The sequence below is a fragment of the Gadus macrocephalus genome, chromosome 9 (assembly GCF_031168955.1).
Source record: "Gadus macrocephalus chromosome 9, ASM3116895v1".
NCBI classification, from domain to species: domain Eukaryota; kingdom Metazoa; phylum Chordata; class Actinopteri; order Gadiformes; family Gadidae; genus Gadus; species Gadus macrocephalus.
In genome coordinates this window covers 5,654,912-5,674,693 of record NC_082390.1, presented here as the reverse complement: position 1 = coordinate 5,674,693, position 19,782 = coordinate 5,654,912, and the positions used below count along the sequence as shown (strand labels likewise).

Here is a 19,782-nt window from a genome sequence, read left to right as displayed (position 1 = left end):
GGAACAGAGCTCCGACGGCGGCAGCAGCAGCAGCAGCACACGGGGAAGATAGGAGCACGTCAGGACGGCCGAGGGCAGCATCTGCTCAGAGCTCCACAGTCCAGCCCTGTAATTGCCGGTAAGCTCCCCCAGAATGGACCAAGACCATCCATCACCGCAGGAATGACAGGGCAGGGGGACGCGGTTTGAAGAAGCCCTCCGCTCTCCTCATTTTAACACGGCCATTTCCAAAAGGAATCACCTTTCATGTGCCTGTCTCCTTCTCATCGGCCGCCCGGAGGGGGAGTGGGGGCGGGTGGGGGTCAAAGTTGACTCAGACCACGAGGACCACAAGGGGTTAACTAACTCTCTCCTGCGGTGTCAGTCGTCCCCCCCCCCCCCCCCCCCACCCCCCTGTCCGTCCCTCCCCCCCCCCCCCCCCCCCCCCCCTGTCCTTATGGTGTGTTCCTGAATCCTCGGACGCCAGGCTTCCGAGTCGAAAGTCGAAGATCATTTCTCGAAGGCACGCCCCCTTTTTTGTCTTCATCTTTCGAAAATCTGAGAGTAGGCCGAGAGCAGTGATGACGCTCTCAACAAAATGGCTGCGCCCGTTTGGAGATTATTTTTTGGGGTATTTGTACCACGTAGGTCATTTTAATGTCGATATTAAATGCTCTTACACACTTGAATACAATGCTAATTTATTCCGGTCACCAATGTATACATTGCATGGTCTTGCTGTGCATGTGCAATACAATGTAAAGTTGTTTTGTTTGTTTTCGGGCTGGTTTGCTAAAGGGGCTAATGTAGCTAGCAATAAACAACGACTAGCCAATTTCATGCCACAATCACAAAGACGAACAGGAACGCTATGAATGCTCCGAGACCGGAAGTGACGTCAAACGTGCAACTCGGAAGGCTGGCGTCCGAGGATTCAGGAACACACCATTAACGTCCTACCTCTCATCTCCCAGGTTCCTCAAGCTGAAGAGTGGGGATAAGTGTTCAACTTTAACCGGAAGTTATAGCGCCCGGAATAGAATTGCGGCACCAAACTTTTTTTGAGACCTAAGATACCTATAAGTCTGAACATTTTTAAATCCTTTTACCGCTCAGAGATCGAGCCATAGGCCGCTAAATAAAAATAATACCCGACCCCTGGAATAAACGAATAGGTACAAACAAATACACTGTGAATACTTAATAAAAATAGAAAATCTATTATTTTTTTTAACTCTGAGCTCTGTTTCTGCCCCTATAGTTAAAGCAACGCAGGCCATAGAGAGAAGGTAGGAGGTGAAGAAACACCTAAACAACAGGTGGCTGGATAGACCTTTAAACGATGAAACTGAACTCCCTCTCCGCCCGCTTCTTCCATGTCCTTTACTGTCCTTTACTGTACTCCCGCCTTCCTCCTTATCTTTGACATTTCCCTCTTCCTCTCCCCTCTCTCCCCCTCCAACTAGCTTCTACCATGTCTCTCTACAGCTGCAGGTTGGCATTAGTAAGTGAATGGGTAGTCTGGGCATTTTTGACTCACACACACACACACACACACACACACACACACACACAAACAAGTAGCTTACAATGGCGTCTCCACCAGATGACGTGATTGGCTGAACCGCAGGTGTCCGATGAAAAGCCAGACGATGAGCAGCGAGTGTCAATTAGCCCCTCGTTCATTTATGTCCCTCACACATCCCTTCTGTGATCATTCGAAAAATGCCGCCATTCCTGGTTCTCATCATCCACTCCACTCGGCCTGTTCTGAATGATAGATCCACGTGTGTGCGGACGTGTCATACCGCTGGCGTCTGTGTGAACGCTGTAACAACACCCCTCTTGTTATAGCCCCTGAATCCACCCAATACGCCTGCGATGACGGCGAATCAAAGTGGCAACATCCTGCAAATATACTGAGATTAGCCAGGAGGGAGACCGATACCTTTCTCACAATGCACAGTTCCGGAGAGCAGGGGCAAACACACATGTACACACATGCGCACACACACACACACACACACACACACACACACACACAGCAGTCCTGTCAGGCTGCCAACAGACTCCAGATCTGTCCTGGCTCCGTTGTTCAAGGCTTCTCTATCTCTTTCTCTTCTTCCCTCTAATTGGCCAGAAGCAAGGAGGAATGTTCTGGAAAGGAAATCTTTAAAACAGTGATCTCTGCTCATGGGTATTATTCAGTCATTCAATGAGGCTGCCATCTGAAAAGAGAAAAAAACAGAGTTCCTTGAAAGCAAACCTAGACATGTGACTACTCACGGGAGGTAATATCCGAGTTTGTGTATAAATGGGCCAAATGGGGATGTTTTTATGAAAGCCCTCTCTCTCTCTTTTATCCCTTGTTTAGGAGCACAGGGCCTTTCAAAGAACCCTGTCGACACACACACAAACACACGCACACACACACACATGCACAAACACACACACACACACACACTTTGACTTGGCGGGCTCCTGACCCATCTGGCTGGCCCCTCACATGTGTGTGAATGTCACACACACATAAACACACACATATACACATTTCCTCTGTACAACTTCCACATTAAACGGTTATTGTCACACCAGTCTAGTTGCAATCGCACAATTTTTTTTGCATAGACTTCACTTTCATTGAGATTGTGCGCATACAATTGTGCACAAAGAAACTTCCAAGAGTGCACACACAAGTGCACACACACACACACACCCCATCCTTCCATGGCCCTTTTGAAGATAGAGGGGGGGAGAGAGAGAGAGAGAGAGAGAGAGAGAGAGAGAGAGAGAGAGAGAGAGAGAGAGACAGAGAGAGAGAGAGAGGGAGGAGAAGAAGAAAGGGGAGAAGTGTGGGGCTGATGGGGGACAGGTCAGTGGGGGTGGTGGCGGTATTTATAGACAACAAGGGGAGGGATGCCCTCGTTAGTTCACGCCCCCACCAGGCCAGATGACAGACGCGCCGCAGAGAGCGATGTGACCGAATTACTCACTCCAGCGCCCCACGAGGGGGCCCTGGGAGAGAGAGAGAGAGAGAGAGAGAGAGAGAGAGAGAGAGAGAGAGAGAGAGAGAGAGAGAGAGAGAGAGAGAGAGAGAGAGAGAGAGAGAGAGAGAGAGAGAGAGAGAGAGAGAGAGAGAGAGAGAGAGCAAGAGAGAGAGAGAGAGAGAGAGAGAGAGAGAGAGAGAGAGAGAGAGAGAGAGAGAGAGAGAGAGAGAGAACAAGGAGAGAGAGAGAGAGAGAAGAGAGAGCGATGTGAGAGAGAGAGAGAGACAGAGACGAGAGAAGAGAGACGACGACAGAAGAGAGGAGAGAGAGAGAGAGGAGAGAGAGAGAGAGCACGAGAGAAAGAGAGATGAGAGGAGAGAGAGAGTGAGAGAGAGAGAGAGAGAGAGAACAAGTGAGAGAGAGAGAGAGGAGAGAGAGAGAGAGAGAGAGAGAGAGAGAGAGAGAGAGAACAAGTGAGAGAGAGAGAGAGACAGAACGAGAGAAAGAGAGAGCGAGAGAGCGAGAGCACGAGAGAAAGAGAGAGAGAGAGAGCGAGAGCACGAGAGCACGAGAGAGAGAGAGAGAGAGAGAGAGAGAGAGAGAGAGAGAGAGAGAGAGAGAACCGATTATGAACCTTTCCAATCGGTGCCCAGTGGCCTATTTACCAGAGTTGTTTACAAACAGCTTCCTATTTCCACTCCCTCCGTAACGGTGATGAAGTAACAACTACGCTTCAACAAAAAAAAACACCACCAAAAGAAAGAGAGATGACGGGGTTAGGGATGGAGAAGAGAGGGGTAGGTTTTTTTTTTTTTTGCCCTTCAAAAAACAATTCTTAATGCGCATGCACACTGCCCCATCAGACACGGATTCGACATGTGCCGACACATACAATAACCTACGACGACAACAACAACAGACAACTACTACCAACAGGTACGGCCCACTGGCCTGCTGTTGGGGACTGGGTGGTCATGTGATGGGGACAGTGTCGTCAACACCTTTAGCATCTTGGACACAACTATTCCTAGGAACGGGTGAAGCGTCCACGTTAGTGCGTTGACATCCCTGTCAGACTACGGCGGATGAGGCCCTTATAGGCCGGGTCAGCTCCGGTTCCTAAGGAGGCAGCCCCATGGCTAGTTAGCTTCCCCTTGCGCAGAGGCCTTGCTCTTAATCCCCCTCCTCAGGGTCTGACAGAGAGCACTGGAGGGCCGGCCGCACACCTCTGGGGCCGGGACCCGACCCCGACCCCGCCCCATCTTAAACACCGAACCTCATGACTCTCTGCTGCAAAGATTCAGAGATAGGGGGAAGACTTATGTCTGATGACGTGGGTCTGTGGGCCGATGGCAGGAAGTAGAGAAGAGAGAAAGATGGAGGGAGAGATAGAGAGAGAGATGCTTGGAGAAGATAAGTTAATGCAGAAAGGTACACATGAATAGAGGAAAAGCCGCAAAAGAGAAGAAAGCTCAAGAAAGGGGGATTGAATGGAACTGAAAGATCAGAAGGATTGAAAGTGATATGGATTAAAAATATAGAGCCCCCCCCCCCCCCGACAGCTCAAGGCTTTATACGTGAACCAATGAGAGAAGGGAAGAGCTGTTTCCTGTTGTGATGCATAATAAAGGTTCCGTCTCTCTCACGCCGTCTCTCTCTCTCAGAGTCGTGAAACTGCCCCATGTAGGAGAAGGAGCAGTTGGTTGTGGGGGAGTAGGAGTAGGAGGAGGAGGTACAGGTGCAGTTGGAGAAGGGAGGAGGATAGAAGGAGAAGGAGGTGGAGGAGAAGGAGAAGGAGGCTGTGTGGGTCTGGTACAATTCCCATCATGGTCATGCTCCAAGTTTCTGAGCAAGGTATCCAAAAGTCAATTTGTGTGTTCCTACGAGGCCAAGAATGCATTGTATAGCCTCACCAGTTCCATCAAACCTGACACATTACTACCCACGATAATATTTGCTCTCATAATCTCCTACCATAGCCCACGTTAATTTAGGTACTTTTTAACAACCGGCCAGGAATGCTACAACCAATCTCGCTGTACTCTCCCTCACTCTCTCTCCCTTTCTCTCCCTGGGACGGCCAGTTAATGACGTGAGATTCATGATGTGTGAGTTTCATGGGAACTGCAGTCCAAGGGCCATGACTTGTACTGTGAGTTAATGTGGCCGCCGTCGTGGTTGGATTAAGGTGTCGCTTATCCCCGGCTGACCTCTCTCACTCGGACCAGGAGGAGGCCGATGGCAGAACCGTCTGACCTGCAGAGCGAGGAGCGGAGCGTGACCGCTGAAGGATGCCGTTTGTTTGAACCCGGTATGTAAAAACACTCCCTGGGGTTAGAAGGTCCACAAAGACAAATCGAGGAGGGCCTCTCTCTCTTACTCTACCCCCCCCCCCCCCCCCTACCACCACCGCCCCGTCTCATCTTCCTCTGAGAACGCGCACACATTTAAACACGGCCACCACCATATACAATACACTCCTTTCGCCCAGACTTCGTTGAGTTCACTCGTCTCAGAGCTCCTCTCCCTCCCCCCCCCCCCCCCCCCCCCCCCTGCTCCCTCCCCCCCCCCCCCCCCTGCTCCCTCCTCCCCCCCCCCCCCCTCCCCTCCATCAGCTCAGCAGGATCACTGATGTGAGGTCTATTGTGTGACGGGTTAGGCCGGCCCAGCTCGGAGCTCTGTTACGCCCTGACCGGTGACCCGGGCACCACCTCTTGAAGAGGTTTTAGGGTCACGGGTTCACCGCAAGGTGACTCAACTGTGAACGCAGGCCGGCGTCCTCTTTCAAAGAGACCCCCCCCCCCCCCCCCCCCCCCCCCTCCAATTCTTTTTTTTTCTTCCCCTCTCAAGATCCCCTCTCTCTAACCTGATCTCCGCCTTTGCTTTCAATACCCCCCCCCCCCCCCTCTCGGCGGTATCGTCAGAGGTTGACCCGCTGTCTTAGCACTAATTAGCATAGCATCCCGGAGCGAGGAGAACAGGAAGGCTAATAGGGGGGGGGGGGGGGTTAAGTGGGGGGGGGGGGGGGGGGGGTAACAAGGGCTGGAGGCGGGGGGTCTCAAAGCCTCAGGTTGCCATCCGTAGCCATCACCTGACCGCCTTTACATGGGTAGCCGGGGCCAGAATGCAGACAGTCTGGAGAAATGCATGTATACTGACTCGTGAACTATATAGGGGATGGTGAGGGGGGGGAGGGGGTTGTGGTGGTTGTTGGGGGGGGTGGGGGGGCTGCAGGATTCAAAGGCATCCACGTGAGGTGTGTCTCAGTGTTCTGTCTGCAGTTTGCTGGGTTTTGTTATGTGATCTCTGACACAGATGCAGGTTTTGTCAGGATCGGACGTCAATAACGCACGCAATCAGACCAGATCTAACCTGTTTCTTTGTACAGGGAAACCCTGATGAGAATAATGATTATTTTCCATTACTTATTATTTTCAAGCAAATGTCAAGTGGTGAATTGTTCATCTGAAAATATTTCATAATATATCAGTTAGGATTTGACAATCAGTCGACTTTTGATTTGGCCTGAGGATTCAGATTAAATTAGGCAAAATGTAAATCAGGGAATATTCCTTTTGTTGCTCTTGGTTCGGTTAAATAAAATTGTTTTTTTAATAAATATATATATGATCGCCAACGGCAGCCACTTTCAACAACATCATTGTTTTAAGTTGTCACTGTACTGAAAATATGTGTTTGCTATGCACTGCTGTTTTAAATGTTACGTGAAAGTACCATTCACTAATAATGTTAATATCCCAGTTTGAGACTTTATTAAACGTTTTTATGTGATACTTTTAGGGCAGTTCAAGCCCCCATTCAGCTGACGATTTGTATGCTCGTAAAGATTCAATGTCCTCTTGGCTTTCCTGGTCTGTCTAAGTCTTTGTATGAGTATGGAGGACAGCAGAAAAAAAGAAAACCCCCAAAGCCACAAGGGGGGAAAGAATTAACCCTGGAGGAAGGGTCTTCCCTCGGTTGGGACAGCAGACATAGGAAGCTGTCCACTTCGTTTCAAAGTAAGCGCATACATGAAACTGTGTCTCAGCACCAGCAGAGGACCACCATAGCTCGGGTCTGTTTCTTACCATTTCGTCCCCACACTCCGTGCCGTCGGCCGGGGGCATGTGTTGTGTCCGACACCCTTTGTGGTCCCCCTCTGCACTCGTGCACCACAGCCTCTTGCATTGTATCTGTTGAATAGGTTAAAGTGATAAGCATCCACGTTATACATGACGACATGGCATTAGGGGGCAGGGTAGCGCGGTAATGGCAAGGACCGACATCCCAGCGGCATTCTGCTGGCTGAGTAGCCGAGTGAGAAATGTAATCTAAGACAGCTTCAGAAGTTATTATGAATACATACACAGGGGATAAAAACGTATTTTTTTTAACATTCATCATTGAGCCAGGCATGGAGTGACCTCATCTTCACCGGGTACAGACCCAGGTACAGTCGTTTTTAACGTCGACTGTAAATCGAGTGTGTCACCGACCTGAAAGCCGCCAGAAATCCGGACACCAGCATTAACAGCCACCTGGAACCGCCATTACGAGCGCTATCGGGGTTAGCCGCACGTTACCCTAACAGTTTGCTGGCGAGGGGCCAACGAAGGGCGGCGACCACAACTAACAAGGGGGGCTCCTTTTCTTCTTCTTCTCTTTGTTTTGTGTCGGGGATGTTCAACAATGCGTCCACCGAGACAGCTCATTAAAGCAGAACAAAGCTAATTTACTTATAAAAATGATGCCCCCCCTGGTTCGCGTTGAAAAGGAGTACTGATTAAAAGCAGCAGGTAATGTGTGTGACTTCATCATTACAGGCCCATGGCGGTGGAAGAGCCACATGAGTTAAGAGGAGGGCTTTGACGTGTGGTTATGGCGAGTCATACAAAGAGTCTGAACGTGCTGGGATCAAACACTCAGGATGTGCCGTGTGTACACTACACGCCGTCGTTCAAGAGTGGGATGAAAGTAGGTGAAACCCTGAGTACTCCGAACCCCTTCCCCCATGGGAATGTACCAGGGTTTGGATGGGCCTGTGAGGAGGTTCCATGTTGATCCGATCCCATTTATCCCGACTCGCGTGATACAAACTACACAGACACCAGATGGTGTATGAGCACCTTTCTTACCGTATTTATAAACTTCATTGACAGAAATATGGCCTACTGCTCTTTTAATGACTGCTTTGGAGACAAATGTCTGCTAAATGGTAAATATTACTATCAGAAATATGTCCTGGAGGCGACAGAGTCATGGTGGCTCATCATCATTGGATTCTGCCTTTTTTAATCTCGCTTTGACCCACTTACCATGTATGGGCAAACTTGGGAACCAGGTCCGAACATCAGTTCACACTGTTTGTTGGCGTTGTAGAGTTGACCGGGAAGAAGAGTGGGCATCTCGTACTTCCTAGCTGTGGGCTCGTCCAGCAGACACTCCCCATATCCAGTGCTGAATGGAGAGGAAAGAAAGAAGATTTGTTATTTTAAAGCGAGGAAAACGTGCACCGTCATGATGTGGGAACCATTGTACATTCAAACAGGCCATCAGTACCATTGGGAGAGTTATTTTAGAAATACATACAATTTTGTGTATAATAACTGTTCTATAATTGATCAATGTAAGTATACAGGCTAAGTAGAGACCGTATCAGTTAGCTGGGTAGGGGCCTTGTATTTTTTCAACAGTTGGCGGTTTACCATTAGTGGTCTACTTGTTTATAAACCTGCTAGTAACTGCTTGCCATGTGTTATCTGATCTTCTTGATGTGGGTGGTCCACAAAGCTGACAACAACAAAAATGATGCCATTTCCTTTCAAGGTTTCTTTTCAGGTAATGTCAGTGATAGGTGAGCCAATTGCCAGAACGTCAACATAGCCCACCGTTCACGCAGACGGATGGATCTACATGTTGACCTGTGTGTTTCTACCTCAATAGCCGTGTTTTTGTTTCTCCGTTCAGAAAGGAAACAAGCGCTTCATGAGCCATAAAGAAGCCCTGACTATATTACATCAATCTGAAGCCATCTTAGACCATAATGAAACATTGTACAGGTCTATCGGCCGCACCCAACCTCCAGACATCCTGACGGAGACAACAAAAGCACAGCTGGATTGAATGTATGCACAGATAGCTTGGGTGAGCTTTAAAACAAATCCCACACAAAGCCCAGTCAAACACCATTAGTCTAGTCTTCAAGTCTTGTTTTATTTGCCTTTGCCTCGCCAAAAAGGAAACCGAGGGATAAGACGTGTATAGATGTTTATTTACACATGTCTGCGCCACTTCAACAAATTCTGCATGGGATAGGGCAGCAACAAAACACCTGTTCCATACAGTGTCAGTGGATGTTGCGAAGGGCCATAATTACCTGTCATCAGGTACAGTCAATGTTTTTCAGATCTTTTCATCTTATACCTCCTCTGCTTATTGTGTTTTTTCATTTTTTTAGGATGAGAGAGAAAAAATGGCGCTCAAAAAAGTGCCAGGGAAGCTGGGAAATATGCTATAGGGGCCGTGAACCTGGTGCAGGAGAGACGCAGTCGTTGAAAGGAGTGAACTCGCCCGTGGAGCCATCATAAAGACAGTCCCATACACGGAGCGTCTCTCACCAGCTGGTCATCTGTCTCATCAAGTACAGAGCAGGGCCAACCTGATGGCAGCATTATTAAATCCAGGACAGATGGGACGGCAAAGGAGAATGCGGTTGTTTTTTTCAATATTGTGGAGATACACCCCCTTTCCCTCACCCCCTTTCTCTCCCCCGTTTGGGTATTTAGAGACCCGAGGGTGAAAGCGGCTTGGCCAACGGAGAAGACTCCACACGTGGAAACGTTCGGTAGACTACTGAGACTTCTTTAAAGTGGATTTATCTACGAAGATGCAAGTTTGTGCATTGATAAAGGGGAAGGAGCGGCCATGTTTTACCACTGATGGTGGAATTTGCCGTAAGATGGCAGTATGCTGTGGTGCAAAGAAACAAAAGGAAGTTGTTTTGGGGGAAGGGGACTTCCAACTTCTTAACAAGACCGCTTCTAAGCTACAGGAGTGTGCGTCAAGCAAATGCTGATTGGTTGAGCCAACACAGAAATAGTAAAAAACTGCGCAAGCGATATCGATTTTTTTTATATTGCAAGCGATAAAGGATGTTTCAGGGCATTCCTAACTGACCTTTTAAGGTTTGTTAAGGGTTTCGGATGCAAATAAAACACACTGTTAAAGGAGTACCAATTGTACCAGCTGTGGTACCATTTAGTTGAAAAAAAAAAATGATGTTATGCAACATCGACAGTTCTCGGGCTGTGTAGCACTGATTTATGAGGGTATAGTCAGTTGTGAGCTGCGGGCCTTGGCATCGCATTGGAAAATGATAGGGATCGGTAACTACTAATGATGATGTGGCTTTTAACACCCAATCCACGCACAATTAGTGGGGTGGTGGCAGTCAGGATTTTCATTTTATTTTATATTAGGGTTTCTGTGGCTTAAATCCTTTTGGCGGGAGGCCAAGGTAGCGAATGAATGGTCTCTTTATGTCGCGGCTCTGACAAATTCACATCACACAAAGGCAGGACGCTTTTCATCAACTTTTCAAGTGTGAGAGCTTTTTTCACATTATTACACCGATACTGAGATCATAGGATAGGCAGTGGTGGTAGTGGCGGTGGCTGAGAAGGAGCAGAGGAAGAGGAGGCAGAGGAGGAGGTGAAGGAGGTGGAGGAGAGCGACACGACGGCTTTCTGAAAAGGGAAGGTGTGTCGATTGAAGATGAGGATCAGGCACCCAAGTTGCCAGTGGAGCCGGCATTGGCTTGAGTGCTCTCTGGGGAGAATGGGCAGCCCGATCAGAGATATACTTGACCGGGTCAGCCCTAGCCTCCAGAAGTAGGGGCTGGCTACCTGGCTGGTGCGTTTCTCATTGTTTCCTTGGGAGACAAAAACTTCAAACTAAACAATTGCTACACTCTCAAGAGCCCTCTTCTCCCCACTGAAGCTCCCTGCTTGAGGCGGCAACCAAAAACAATTTTACTCCCATAGGGAACAGATTACTTGAAGGGTAATTGAAAGAACACATTTTGATATCAAATATATCAGAATGGCCCGAAATGGTTCCAAGATGCGAATGCTTGGATGAGAAGAAGATCTGATTCTGATGAATGGTGGCATGTGTGACGGATTGATCGCTCTGTTTATTTCACAAATCCCCAGCATGTTCCGACATTCAAAGGGCTTTGTACGTTCTTCCTAAAGCTACGGTTAGCGAATCGGCTCCCACCCAGTAAAACCCTGCAACTCCTTCTGTACATGCGTTGTCCATCAACATCGCTACGCCTCAATTAAAAATAAGGTCCCAGTCATCCCGGGATTGGATTAGCCACACATTACAAAACATCTCCCCCTCGCACACGAGGCCACCACTGTTAATACAAAGCAGACCGCGGATAATGACAAGATTCAAGGAGACGCCGATTCCCCCCCCCCCTGGCCGAGCTCATCGGGTTGTAGTCGTCATCGGAAAGTATGCGACGCGTAACCTTAAAGCCCCAACGAGAGGCGATGCCTGGCGCTGCTGCTGCTCCCAGGATGCATCTGGGCAACAACGCACCTCATTGTGGAGGCTTCCACAATCAACAGAGGATGGGAGTAGGGAGAGAGCGTGAGTGGGGGTGCCGTTGGGGTCGCTTTTGGGGATGGTGGTGGGGCGCGGGTGTGAGAGATCAAAGGGTCAAGTCAAGGGAAGATTTAATTAGATCTGACATTTCGCCATCTCAAAAGGGAAGTCCTTCCCTGGGGTCCATGTTCCTCGGCAGCGTTCTGAAGAGGGTGCACAGCGGGGTTGCCCTGCGTTACAGATTCTGGCGAGCGAAGGCACGGCACTGACTTTAATGACTGTTTGCCAACCATTGAGGGACAGAGGGAGAGAGATAGATAGAGAGAGACAAAGAGACAGCGAGAGAGAGAGAGAGAGAGAGAGTCAGCGAGAGAGAGAGAGAGAGAGAGACCGAGAGAGAGAGACCGAGAGAGAGACAGATAGAGAGAGACAAAGAGACAGAGAGACAGCGAGAGAGAGAAAGAGACAGCGAGAGAGAGAGAGAGAGAGAGAGAGAGACCGAGAGAGAGACAGATAGAGAGACAAAGAGACAGAGAGAGAGAGACAGAGAGAGACAGCGAGAGAGAGAGAGAGAAAGAGAGAGAGAGAGAGAGAGAGACAGAGAGAGACAGAGAGTCAGGCTCTTGTTCAGTGGTGAGAGAGAGAGACGAGGGGAGGCTGTGGGTGTGTGAGGGGTGAGTGGTGGTGGGTTCAGTCGCTCAGGTCAGCTGTGGAGGACCCCTGGATTCAAACAGGAAATAGTGTCTCAGCTCCGGGGCAATAACAACTCAACATAGTTTACACTGAGTTGACCTATATACATGGAGCTGCGCGAGAACAGAGTGCCTTGGCTCGTAGGTGGAAGAACCGCGGATAAACAAACGGCGCCGTGGAGCAGGCGTCCACATGGCAGGACGGAGGATCGCGATTGGATTAGGTTGCCACTTTTCTCTCTTCCGTCAGTACAGAGAAGCTGGCGTCATGAAGATGATGCAAGTGTTTTCTTTGGAAATTCACTTTCTTTCAGCAAGTAGACACATTCTCGCATACTGAAATAAACGTCTGCACCGCTCACTTCCGATTCAAAAGCATCTTGTTCAATTGGTTCAGACGTGTTGGGAGTGTGACTTTCCTCATTTGTGCTTGTCTTCTTATCTGCCTTCTTTTTGCCCTTACTCATGAACATGAAATACATTTGTGAACAGAGGCAGAGATCCTGCTGCAGGTACCTACTCCAGAAACTCGGTGATGTACTTGCGGCTGCACTTGGACCAGAACCAAGGGCTGGTGTCGTAGTTGAGCGTGGGCGCCATGACGTGGAACTGGTGCTTGACGCCCGCCTCCTTGCACTTTGGGTTGTCATCATGGGGCATGTTGAACCTGGACCAGAGACATACACATTGTAGGGGGGAGAGAGAGAAAGAGAGTGTGAGTGACTGAGTGAGTGAGTAAGAGAGAGAGAGAGAGAGAGAGAGAGAGAGAGAGAGAGGAAGAAGAAGGAACACACACACACAAAGTGTTACGAGCTGCTTAGTGGATCAGTCATAGTGAGCAGGATAAGTGTCAAGGGGTTTATAATCTGCCAATTTTAACAAGGGATTAAACCGGACCAACCCCTTTGGATGACCAGCACGCACAGATGCAGGTGCCAAACTGCATGAAAAGCGGAATTTAAGCACACACACAATAATGGAACACACACAAACCACACAGAACAGACACACACACAAGAAACACACACAGAGCCACAGGAAAAAAGGTTCATCCACGGACACATGTACAACATCAAGTGAGAACTGCGTCCGCAACTCTGCGATTCCTCGCCTCAACGGGGTTCAGATGAGCTTAACCCGACCGCTATGAGAGGATAATACGTTAAAGACCGCCTGATGAATCAAACTGACCAGCATATTCTCTCCATCATCCCGCCAATATAGTGAGACCCACCTCTGGCTCACCTCCAGGAGGTCAGAGGTCACCGGCTCACATTTTCTCAGGGCTTAACGCTGAGGGAGGGAGTGGTGGAGGGAGAGGGGGAGTCAGGGAGGGGGGGAGGGAGGGAGCATGTGCTCAGAGACCCATATGGAGCTGTGATGTAAAAAACATGCTAGAGCAACCAAAGTACTCGCTTTCCCAGATGCACATCAGTGTATTCTTCCCAGATGAACAGCAAGTACAGAAGACTATGTCTATGTGCAGAATGGAGCTTTATCATTGCAGATGTATGGCTCTGAGCTAAGGTTTGGCATATGATACATGGGGAGAAACGGGTGGATCACAGACTCCTGCAGGGAATAGAAGCACACACACACGTGGTATAGTTTGTGTAGTGTTTAAAGGGCAGAGCTTCAGGCAAGGGGGGTGAGGGGGGGAGGTGGGCTAAGGGTCATGACAGGACCACAACATAAACAAGGTCCATCAGAACTGGCATGTGTCGACCCTACGTGAGGCCCTGAGGCAGAGATTGGTTCAGCCCCAGCCTAATTACAACCTGCACTACTCAGTCCTTCTGATGGGGGAGAGCTACTAATACACTCACTAAACTGACCCCAGATAGGTGCAGAACAAAGACGGTGGAGGTAACATCTAGACAGGAACATGATAAGTAATCGGATAGGTTGTATGTTCTGATACAGAAATAAGCACAATTATTTCATGCAGAAATGAGGTAAAAAATTTAACAACAATACCACCTCCATGAGGAAAAGCTTTAAAGACTATCCATGAAAAAAAGCTTTATTGACACAAGAGACAACAACAATTGCAAACCTGAAAACTTCCCATCCGCATCGACGGATGCCTTCAAACAAACTTATAATCACTAACTGTCATCCCTCAACACACATCTCTCTTCCCCGACCACCACCAGCACCACAACAAGAATAACAGCTTTGCAGTCAAAACAGCTTTGCAGTCAAAATCCTCCTGCACTGATGTCTTCAAATAGAGAACACGGTGGTCCCCCGATGACAACAACAACAGATACAACTTCCCTGAAATGCAGTAAATTACCCTATGAGCATGGTGCTCAGCAGAGCCTGAACCATGATGAATCCGTCGGGATATCCTGCGATCGTAAATAAGAGGAATGGCCAGTACTGTGAGGCCCGTGGGGGAACCTCCGCCGTCGGCACTGCTGGAGTGAGAGTGAGAGCTCCAGTTCCAACTAAGGGACATCCAATACAACCCACTGATTGGGGATTTAAAAAAAACAAAGGCCACGATAAAACAGTTAAGTCGCACTGGGTTGTATTTCTTTGCAAACTGTCGCTAGCGGTCTGAGTTTCAGCAACCCGATAGCCTCGTTTGCCGCTCCCCAGAAGTCAATCTAATCGGGAGGGGAGATTTAACGGAATTTGCCGTCAATTAAGTTTTGGAATGCAGCCTTCTTCCCAAGCTGTCAATGGGCCCGAATGTCGTAACAAAATGTGTGTGGGAGGCGGATTACGTCTTAAGACAATCTAAGACCTTTGATTGCGAGGGGCGTGACAATGTACGACGTGTTGCCTTTCACACCTTAACGACTCTGCCGCACTCTCAAATCCCCCCAAACCCATTACACATTACATATTCCTCACAGTCAGCGGAGAAGGGCCTCCCTTCCATTAGTCAGAGTCTTTATTTCTCTAAACATGCGGCTCCCAGTACCTGACACTGGCATCCCCAGAGGGGCTAAACACTCACAAGCACTCCCGCCGTCGAAACGCAGGCGATTAACAACGCCAAGGAGCGGAGCCAACTGGCTGTACAGCTCTGTTTGTGCTGCGGCGCTGAAACAGTGCTACGCGGGGGAGGTTGGACAGAAAGGGAGGGAGGTGGCCCTCCACTCTCCCTGGGCCAGGAAGGGCCTTTCTCCTGCTAGCCGGCTGCTGCCTCGGTCCAAACACTTCACTGGAGCAGTGTGTGAGCGGGGCAGCGTAGGAAGCAGAATTACTCTCATTCTTAGCCAGTGGCTCACAGTGCCGGCCGTGACACTGGGCCCATTTACCAGGCAGGCCACTTGGAAAGAAAGGAAAAAAAGCCAGACGCAGAACTGGCTCTCGCTTTGACACCCGCATGGTGCGAGGGATGGAGCCAGAAAGGGTAAAAAGGGAACAAACAGGGGAGAAAAAGGAATGACAGCATACAGTTGGGGAAAAAAGAGTCGTACAACATCCGCTTTAGTGGATTAGGAGTGTAGATCTTCTAAAAAGGAGGTCCACTTCAAATGAGCCTTTCAACATGTGAAAGAAATGTGTTGGAACTGAAAAGAAAGCAACAAAACAAAAGAACGACTCGTACGGTACCACTGAAGAGTTAGGAAATAAAAAGGATGATGTCATTTTCATAAGTGCTGCTTTGATTTACAAAGGGTCCACTATTCTGTCAACGGAACAGGGGGATCTAGATGTTTATAATAGCAGTGTTTGGAAAGGATTTTAAGGATTCATATGTTGTGACTTTATTATGTGCCCACAAAGCAGGTCATTAATTAATTAATTCATTCATTCATTCATTCATTCATTCATTCTGACAAACCGTATGATCTATTTAAAATGTATATTTCTGTGGCAACATTTTCTTGGAAACACTTTTCGATGGAGAGTTGCGTCATGCTAACAGTGCCATCACAGGCTTATTGCGCAGTGTGCTATGACCACAGATTGACAGGCCTGTGTTTACTGATGCAGGGGTGGTGTTATCTCTCTTTGAAAGTGATAGCGTCTGCAACAGGGCTAGGGCGAGCTCAGCTCCTGAATGCTAATGTTTTAGCTCCTGGTGATTAAACCACTTGAAAAGAAAAAATGAAAAATAAAAACGCTGAATTATGACGCTATGTTTACTTACAGACGACACCAACCTTCAAAACATGGGAATGCGAGTGTTCTTCTTCAAAACCACATCAGAGAACACATTGGCGTTGTCTTTTCATGTTTTTTGCGGCTAAAACGGCTGGTGTCTCCAGACAGAGCTATGACACCCAGAGGGTTAACTCTCCTGGGGCGATACAGTAAGGAATTAAGGTCATCCTGATATTAAAAACACACACACACACACACACACACACAAAAAATCACTTCATTATGTTTTGCACCTGCTTCTACCGAGCTTCACGTTTTCTTGATAAGAGGGCTTTGTTGGGTTGGGGGCAAATGTGGATGAGGAAGGCTGGTGGTGGTGGTAGGACAGGGCTGGTGGTGGTTTCGGTGTGTGTGTGTGTGTGTGTGTGTGTGTGTGTGTGTGTGTGTGTGTGTGTGTGTGTGTGTGTGTGTGTGTGTGTGTGTGTGTGTGTGTGCGTGCGTGTGTACCATGTCAACACTTACACATGGCCCAGCTCGTGAGCGATGGTGAAGGAGGCACTGAGGCCGTTCTCCTCGCTGATGGAGCAGCTCCGGAGCGGGTCGCACATGGTGCCCAGCTCCGCGAGTCCTGTTGGTTAACACACACACACCGACACACACACACACACACACACACACACACACACACACACACACACACACACACACACACACACACACACACACACACACACACACACACACACACACACACACACACACACACACACACACACACACACACACACACACACACACACCAGAATCATAGGACTGGTTGAATAAGAAAGCACTGTTCTGGAGGTGATTAAATCATTCAAACCCACAACTTGTGTGCCGTGTCAGAGAGATTAGCATGGCTGCCAGTCCCCCCCCTAGTCCCCACTGCTCTGTCCCCATTATATTATTAGCTGACAAAAAGAGCAGAATGCATGAGCCTTGAGCCACAGAGGGGAAAGTTAATTGAGGTTGACCGGAGGCAAAAGACTATGCGACGATGAAAGGAGGAAAAGAATAGTTCACCTAATGTGTCGCATTTGTCCTTCGCTCGGCAGATGTCTTCCCTGAAAAAGAGGACAAAAACACAAATCACATGAATCCCTCCCCTGGGGTGACGAAACCCAGGCGGACACGTGTCTGCATGATGTTTCTCTTGTGTATTTCTTCTCTTTTGACTTCCTTCCACGTGGGGTGGATCCAAGACATCCATGCATGGTGGGTCGAGGGGGTCGAGGGGTGAGGGGTGAGGGGAGGGTATTATAGGTGTACGGATGGGGGGGGGGGGGGGGGTGAGCTCGGAGGGTGACGGAGTGAGAGCTGGAGGCTCACCTGGTGATGAGGAGGGCGGTGTCATGGTGGGGCGGGTGGCTGTCGTCAGGGACATTCTGGGCCTGCTGCCACACGCAGAAGTTGTGGAGGGTCTGGGCGGCGTTGAAGTTCACCGTCGGGCCTTCCTGCGATGGAGGGAGAGGAAGAGGAAGATGACGAGCTCGGGGACGTCGGGGTCAGCAGGGTTACCTCTTTACTCCAGCCCCCCGGTTTACTCAGTTTAACGTTTCAACTCAGTGCCTGGGATAATCACTTTAGGACACCACTGGAAATGTTACACCTTGTTCTAGACATTCTAATAAATCCATACGCTCGCCACTTTTCAATTGCAAAGTACCCACCCGAACGCAAAACATCTTAACAGTGACGCGGCCCCACTCCCACACACTATCACTCCATCGAAAACAGAAGTTAAGTTGTTTTATAGTATGCCGTACTATAATTCTACATTAAAAGCAAATCCGCCACTTTCAAGCCAGAGAGCCATGTCAGCATTTGGCCGCTTGCAGGTGGCGAAGCCATCAACACATTGTAACATTTCTCCTCTCCGCTTTTCGAAAAGCAGGCCTCTCCGGAGACGTAGGACCGTACAAGGCAGGCTCTGTGTCCTCCTCCCCCCCCCCGCCTCCTCCCCAGAGACAGAAGGGAAATGAAACCCACCACCAGCTATAGGGACACCTGCGCTGACGTCAGGCAGCGAGCTAGGAGAGAACCCGACCACACTGCTCACCTGTTCATTGTGGATAATGACGAGCTTGACAATCACAATGTTGATGAGGTTGCCTACGCTGGGGTCCCGGTACACAGCTGCTACCTGTAATCACACGACACACACACAAGAAGAAATGCAAACCTCCGCCGGGCTGTAACAAGGCACGCATTGAGGGTTGTTTTGATGGAGCTGTGGTTTGGATTGGGAAGGCTGGACTGATGACCGAGGGTGTTTGGTTGAAACAACAAACCTATGTGATAATAACATGTATCATCATAATTTAGGTTTTTTGTTAACATACTATAACAGCCTTTTTTTTTTTTTTTAAGTTACCACGTTCATTTCCCTTAACAATTAAGCTTTTTGTTTGTTAAACCATATACCATCATAAATTATGTTTTTTTTTACCATGGAATTTTTGACTCTGAATTTGTGAATCTCCTCCCTCTCTACGCTAGCTTATTGATGGCTCGCTCATCCAATCCAGCAAGACCTCTTCAGAGCCCACTGACTGGACTCTAAACGTCAGCAGGATACCTGGAGCCATGCATGACCCGAACCCTCTGACAGACCCTCATTAGCCCACCACAAACACTTAGCTCCTATTAGCCCCCCAGCTCATTAGGCCTGCACGAGAGAAGGGGAGAGGCTAGAAGACACAGCTACCTTTACTAGCTCGGTTTTACTAATGTTGTGTGCGTCCTCGTGCACCAGTGTGTGAATTCATTTAGGTCGGTCCTTGATCCTGGTCTGAGCTGGAACAGCCTCACACAGTGAGGGACTAAATTACAAGTTCTGGAAACCCACAGGAATGTCCCCAGCAGGAGCGCACACGCATGCAAGTGCACGGAAACACACACATACAAACAAACACACACACACACACAGTCGCCACACAAACGTACACATTTTCTCACCCTACAACACGTGTCGTTGTTAGGGTGAATTTAAATGACATCATTCTCATCTTCATATCAGAGACCTAAGTGTGTTGTTCGAAAGCCCCCCCCCCCCCCCCCCCCCCCCCCCCCAGATCCCCGACTGGCAGGGGGTTATGTGGTAACCATGGCGATGCTGGACCAGGCTTGGCAGACTTCCCTGTTCCGTTCAAAAGTGATTCCTGTTAATTTGGTAGAATAGTGGGCACTTCCAATGGATTAAAGTCTGCAAGTTATGAAAGAGAGAGCGTAGCGTGTGTGCGTGCGTGCGTGCGTGCGTGCGTGCGTGCGTGCGTGCGTGCGTGCGTGCGTGCGTGCGTGCGTGCGTGCGTGCGTGCGTGCGTGCGTGCGTGCGTGCGTGCGTGCGTGCGTGCGTGCGTGCGTGCGTGCGTGCGTGCGTGCGTGCGTGCGTGCGTGCATGT

General features: G+C 49.1%; 1 protein-coding gene across 1 annotated transcript in view; it reads right to left on the bottom strand.

The window, feature by feature from the left end:
* The window catches only part of LOC132464931 (A disintegrin and metalloproteinase with thrombospondin motifs 20-like), a 71,824-nt gene that overhangs the window by 35,245 nt on the left and 16,797 nt on the right, over positions 1-19,782 (bottom strand). The window contains 7 exon segments of the mRNA XM_060061564.1: positions 7,055-7,159; positions 8,282-8,423; positions 12,795-12,941; positions 16,865-16,970; positions 17,405-17,445; positions 17,711-17,835; positions 18,441-18,524. Of these exon segments, the coding sequence (XP_059917547.1) occupies positions 7,055-7,159; positions 8,282-8,423; positions 12,795-12,941; positions 16,865-16,970; positions 17,405-17,445; positions 17,711-17,835; positions 18,441-18,524 (750 nt within the window).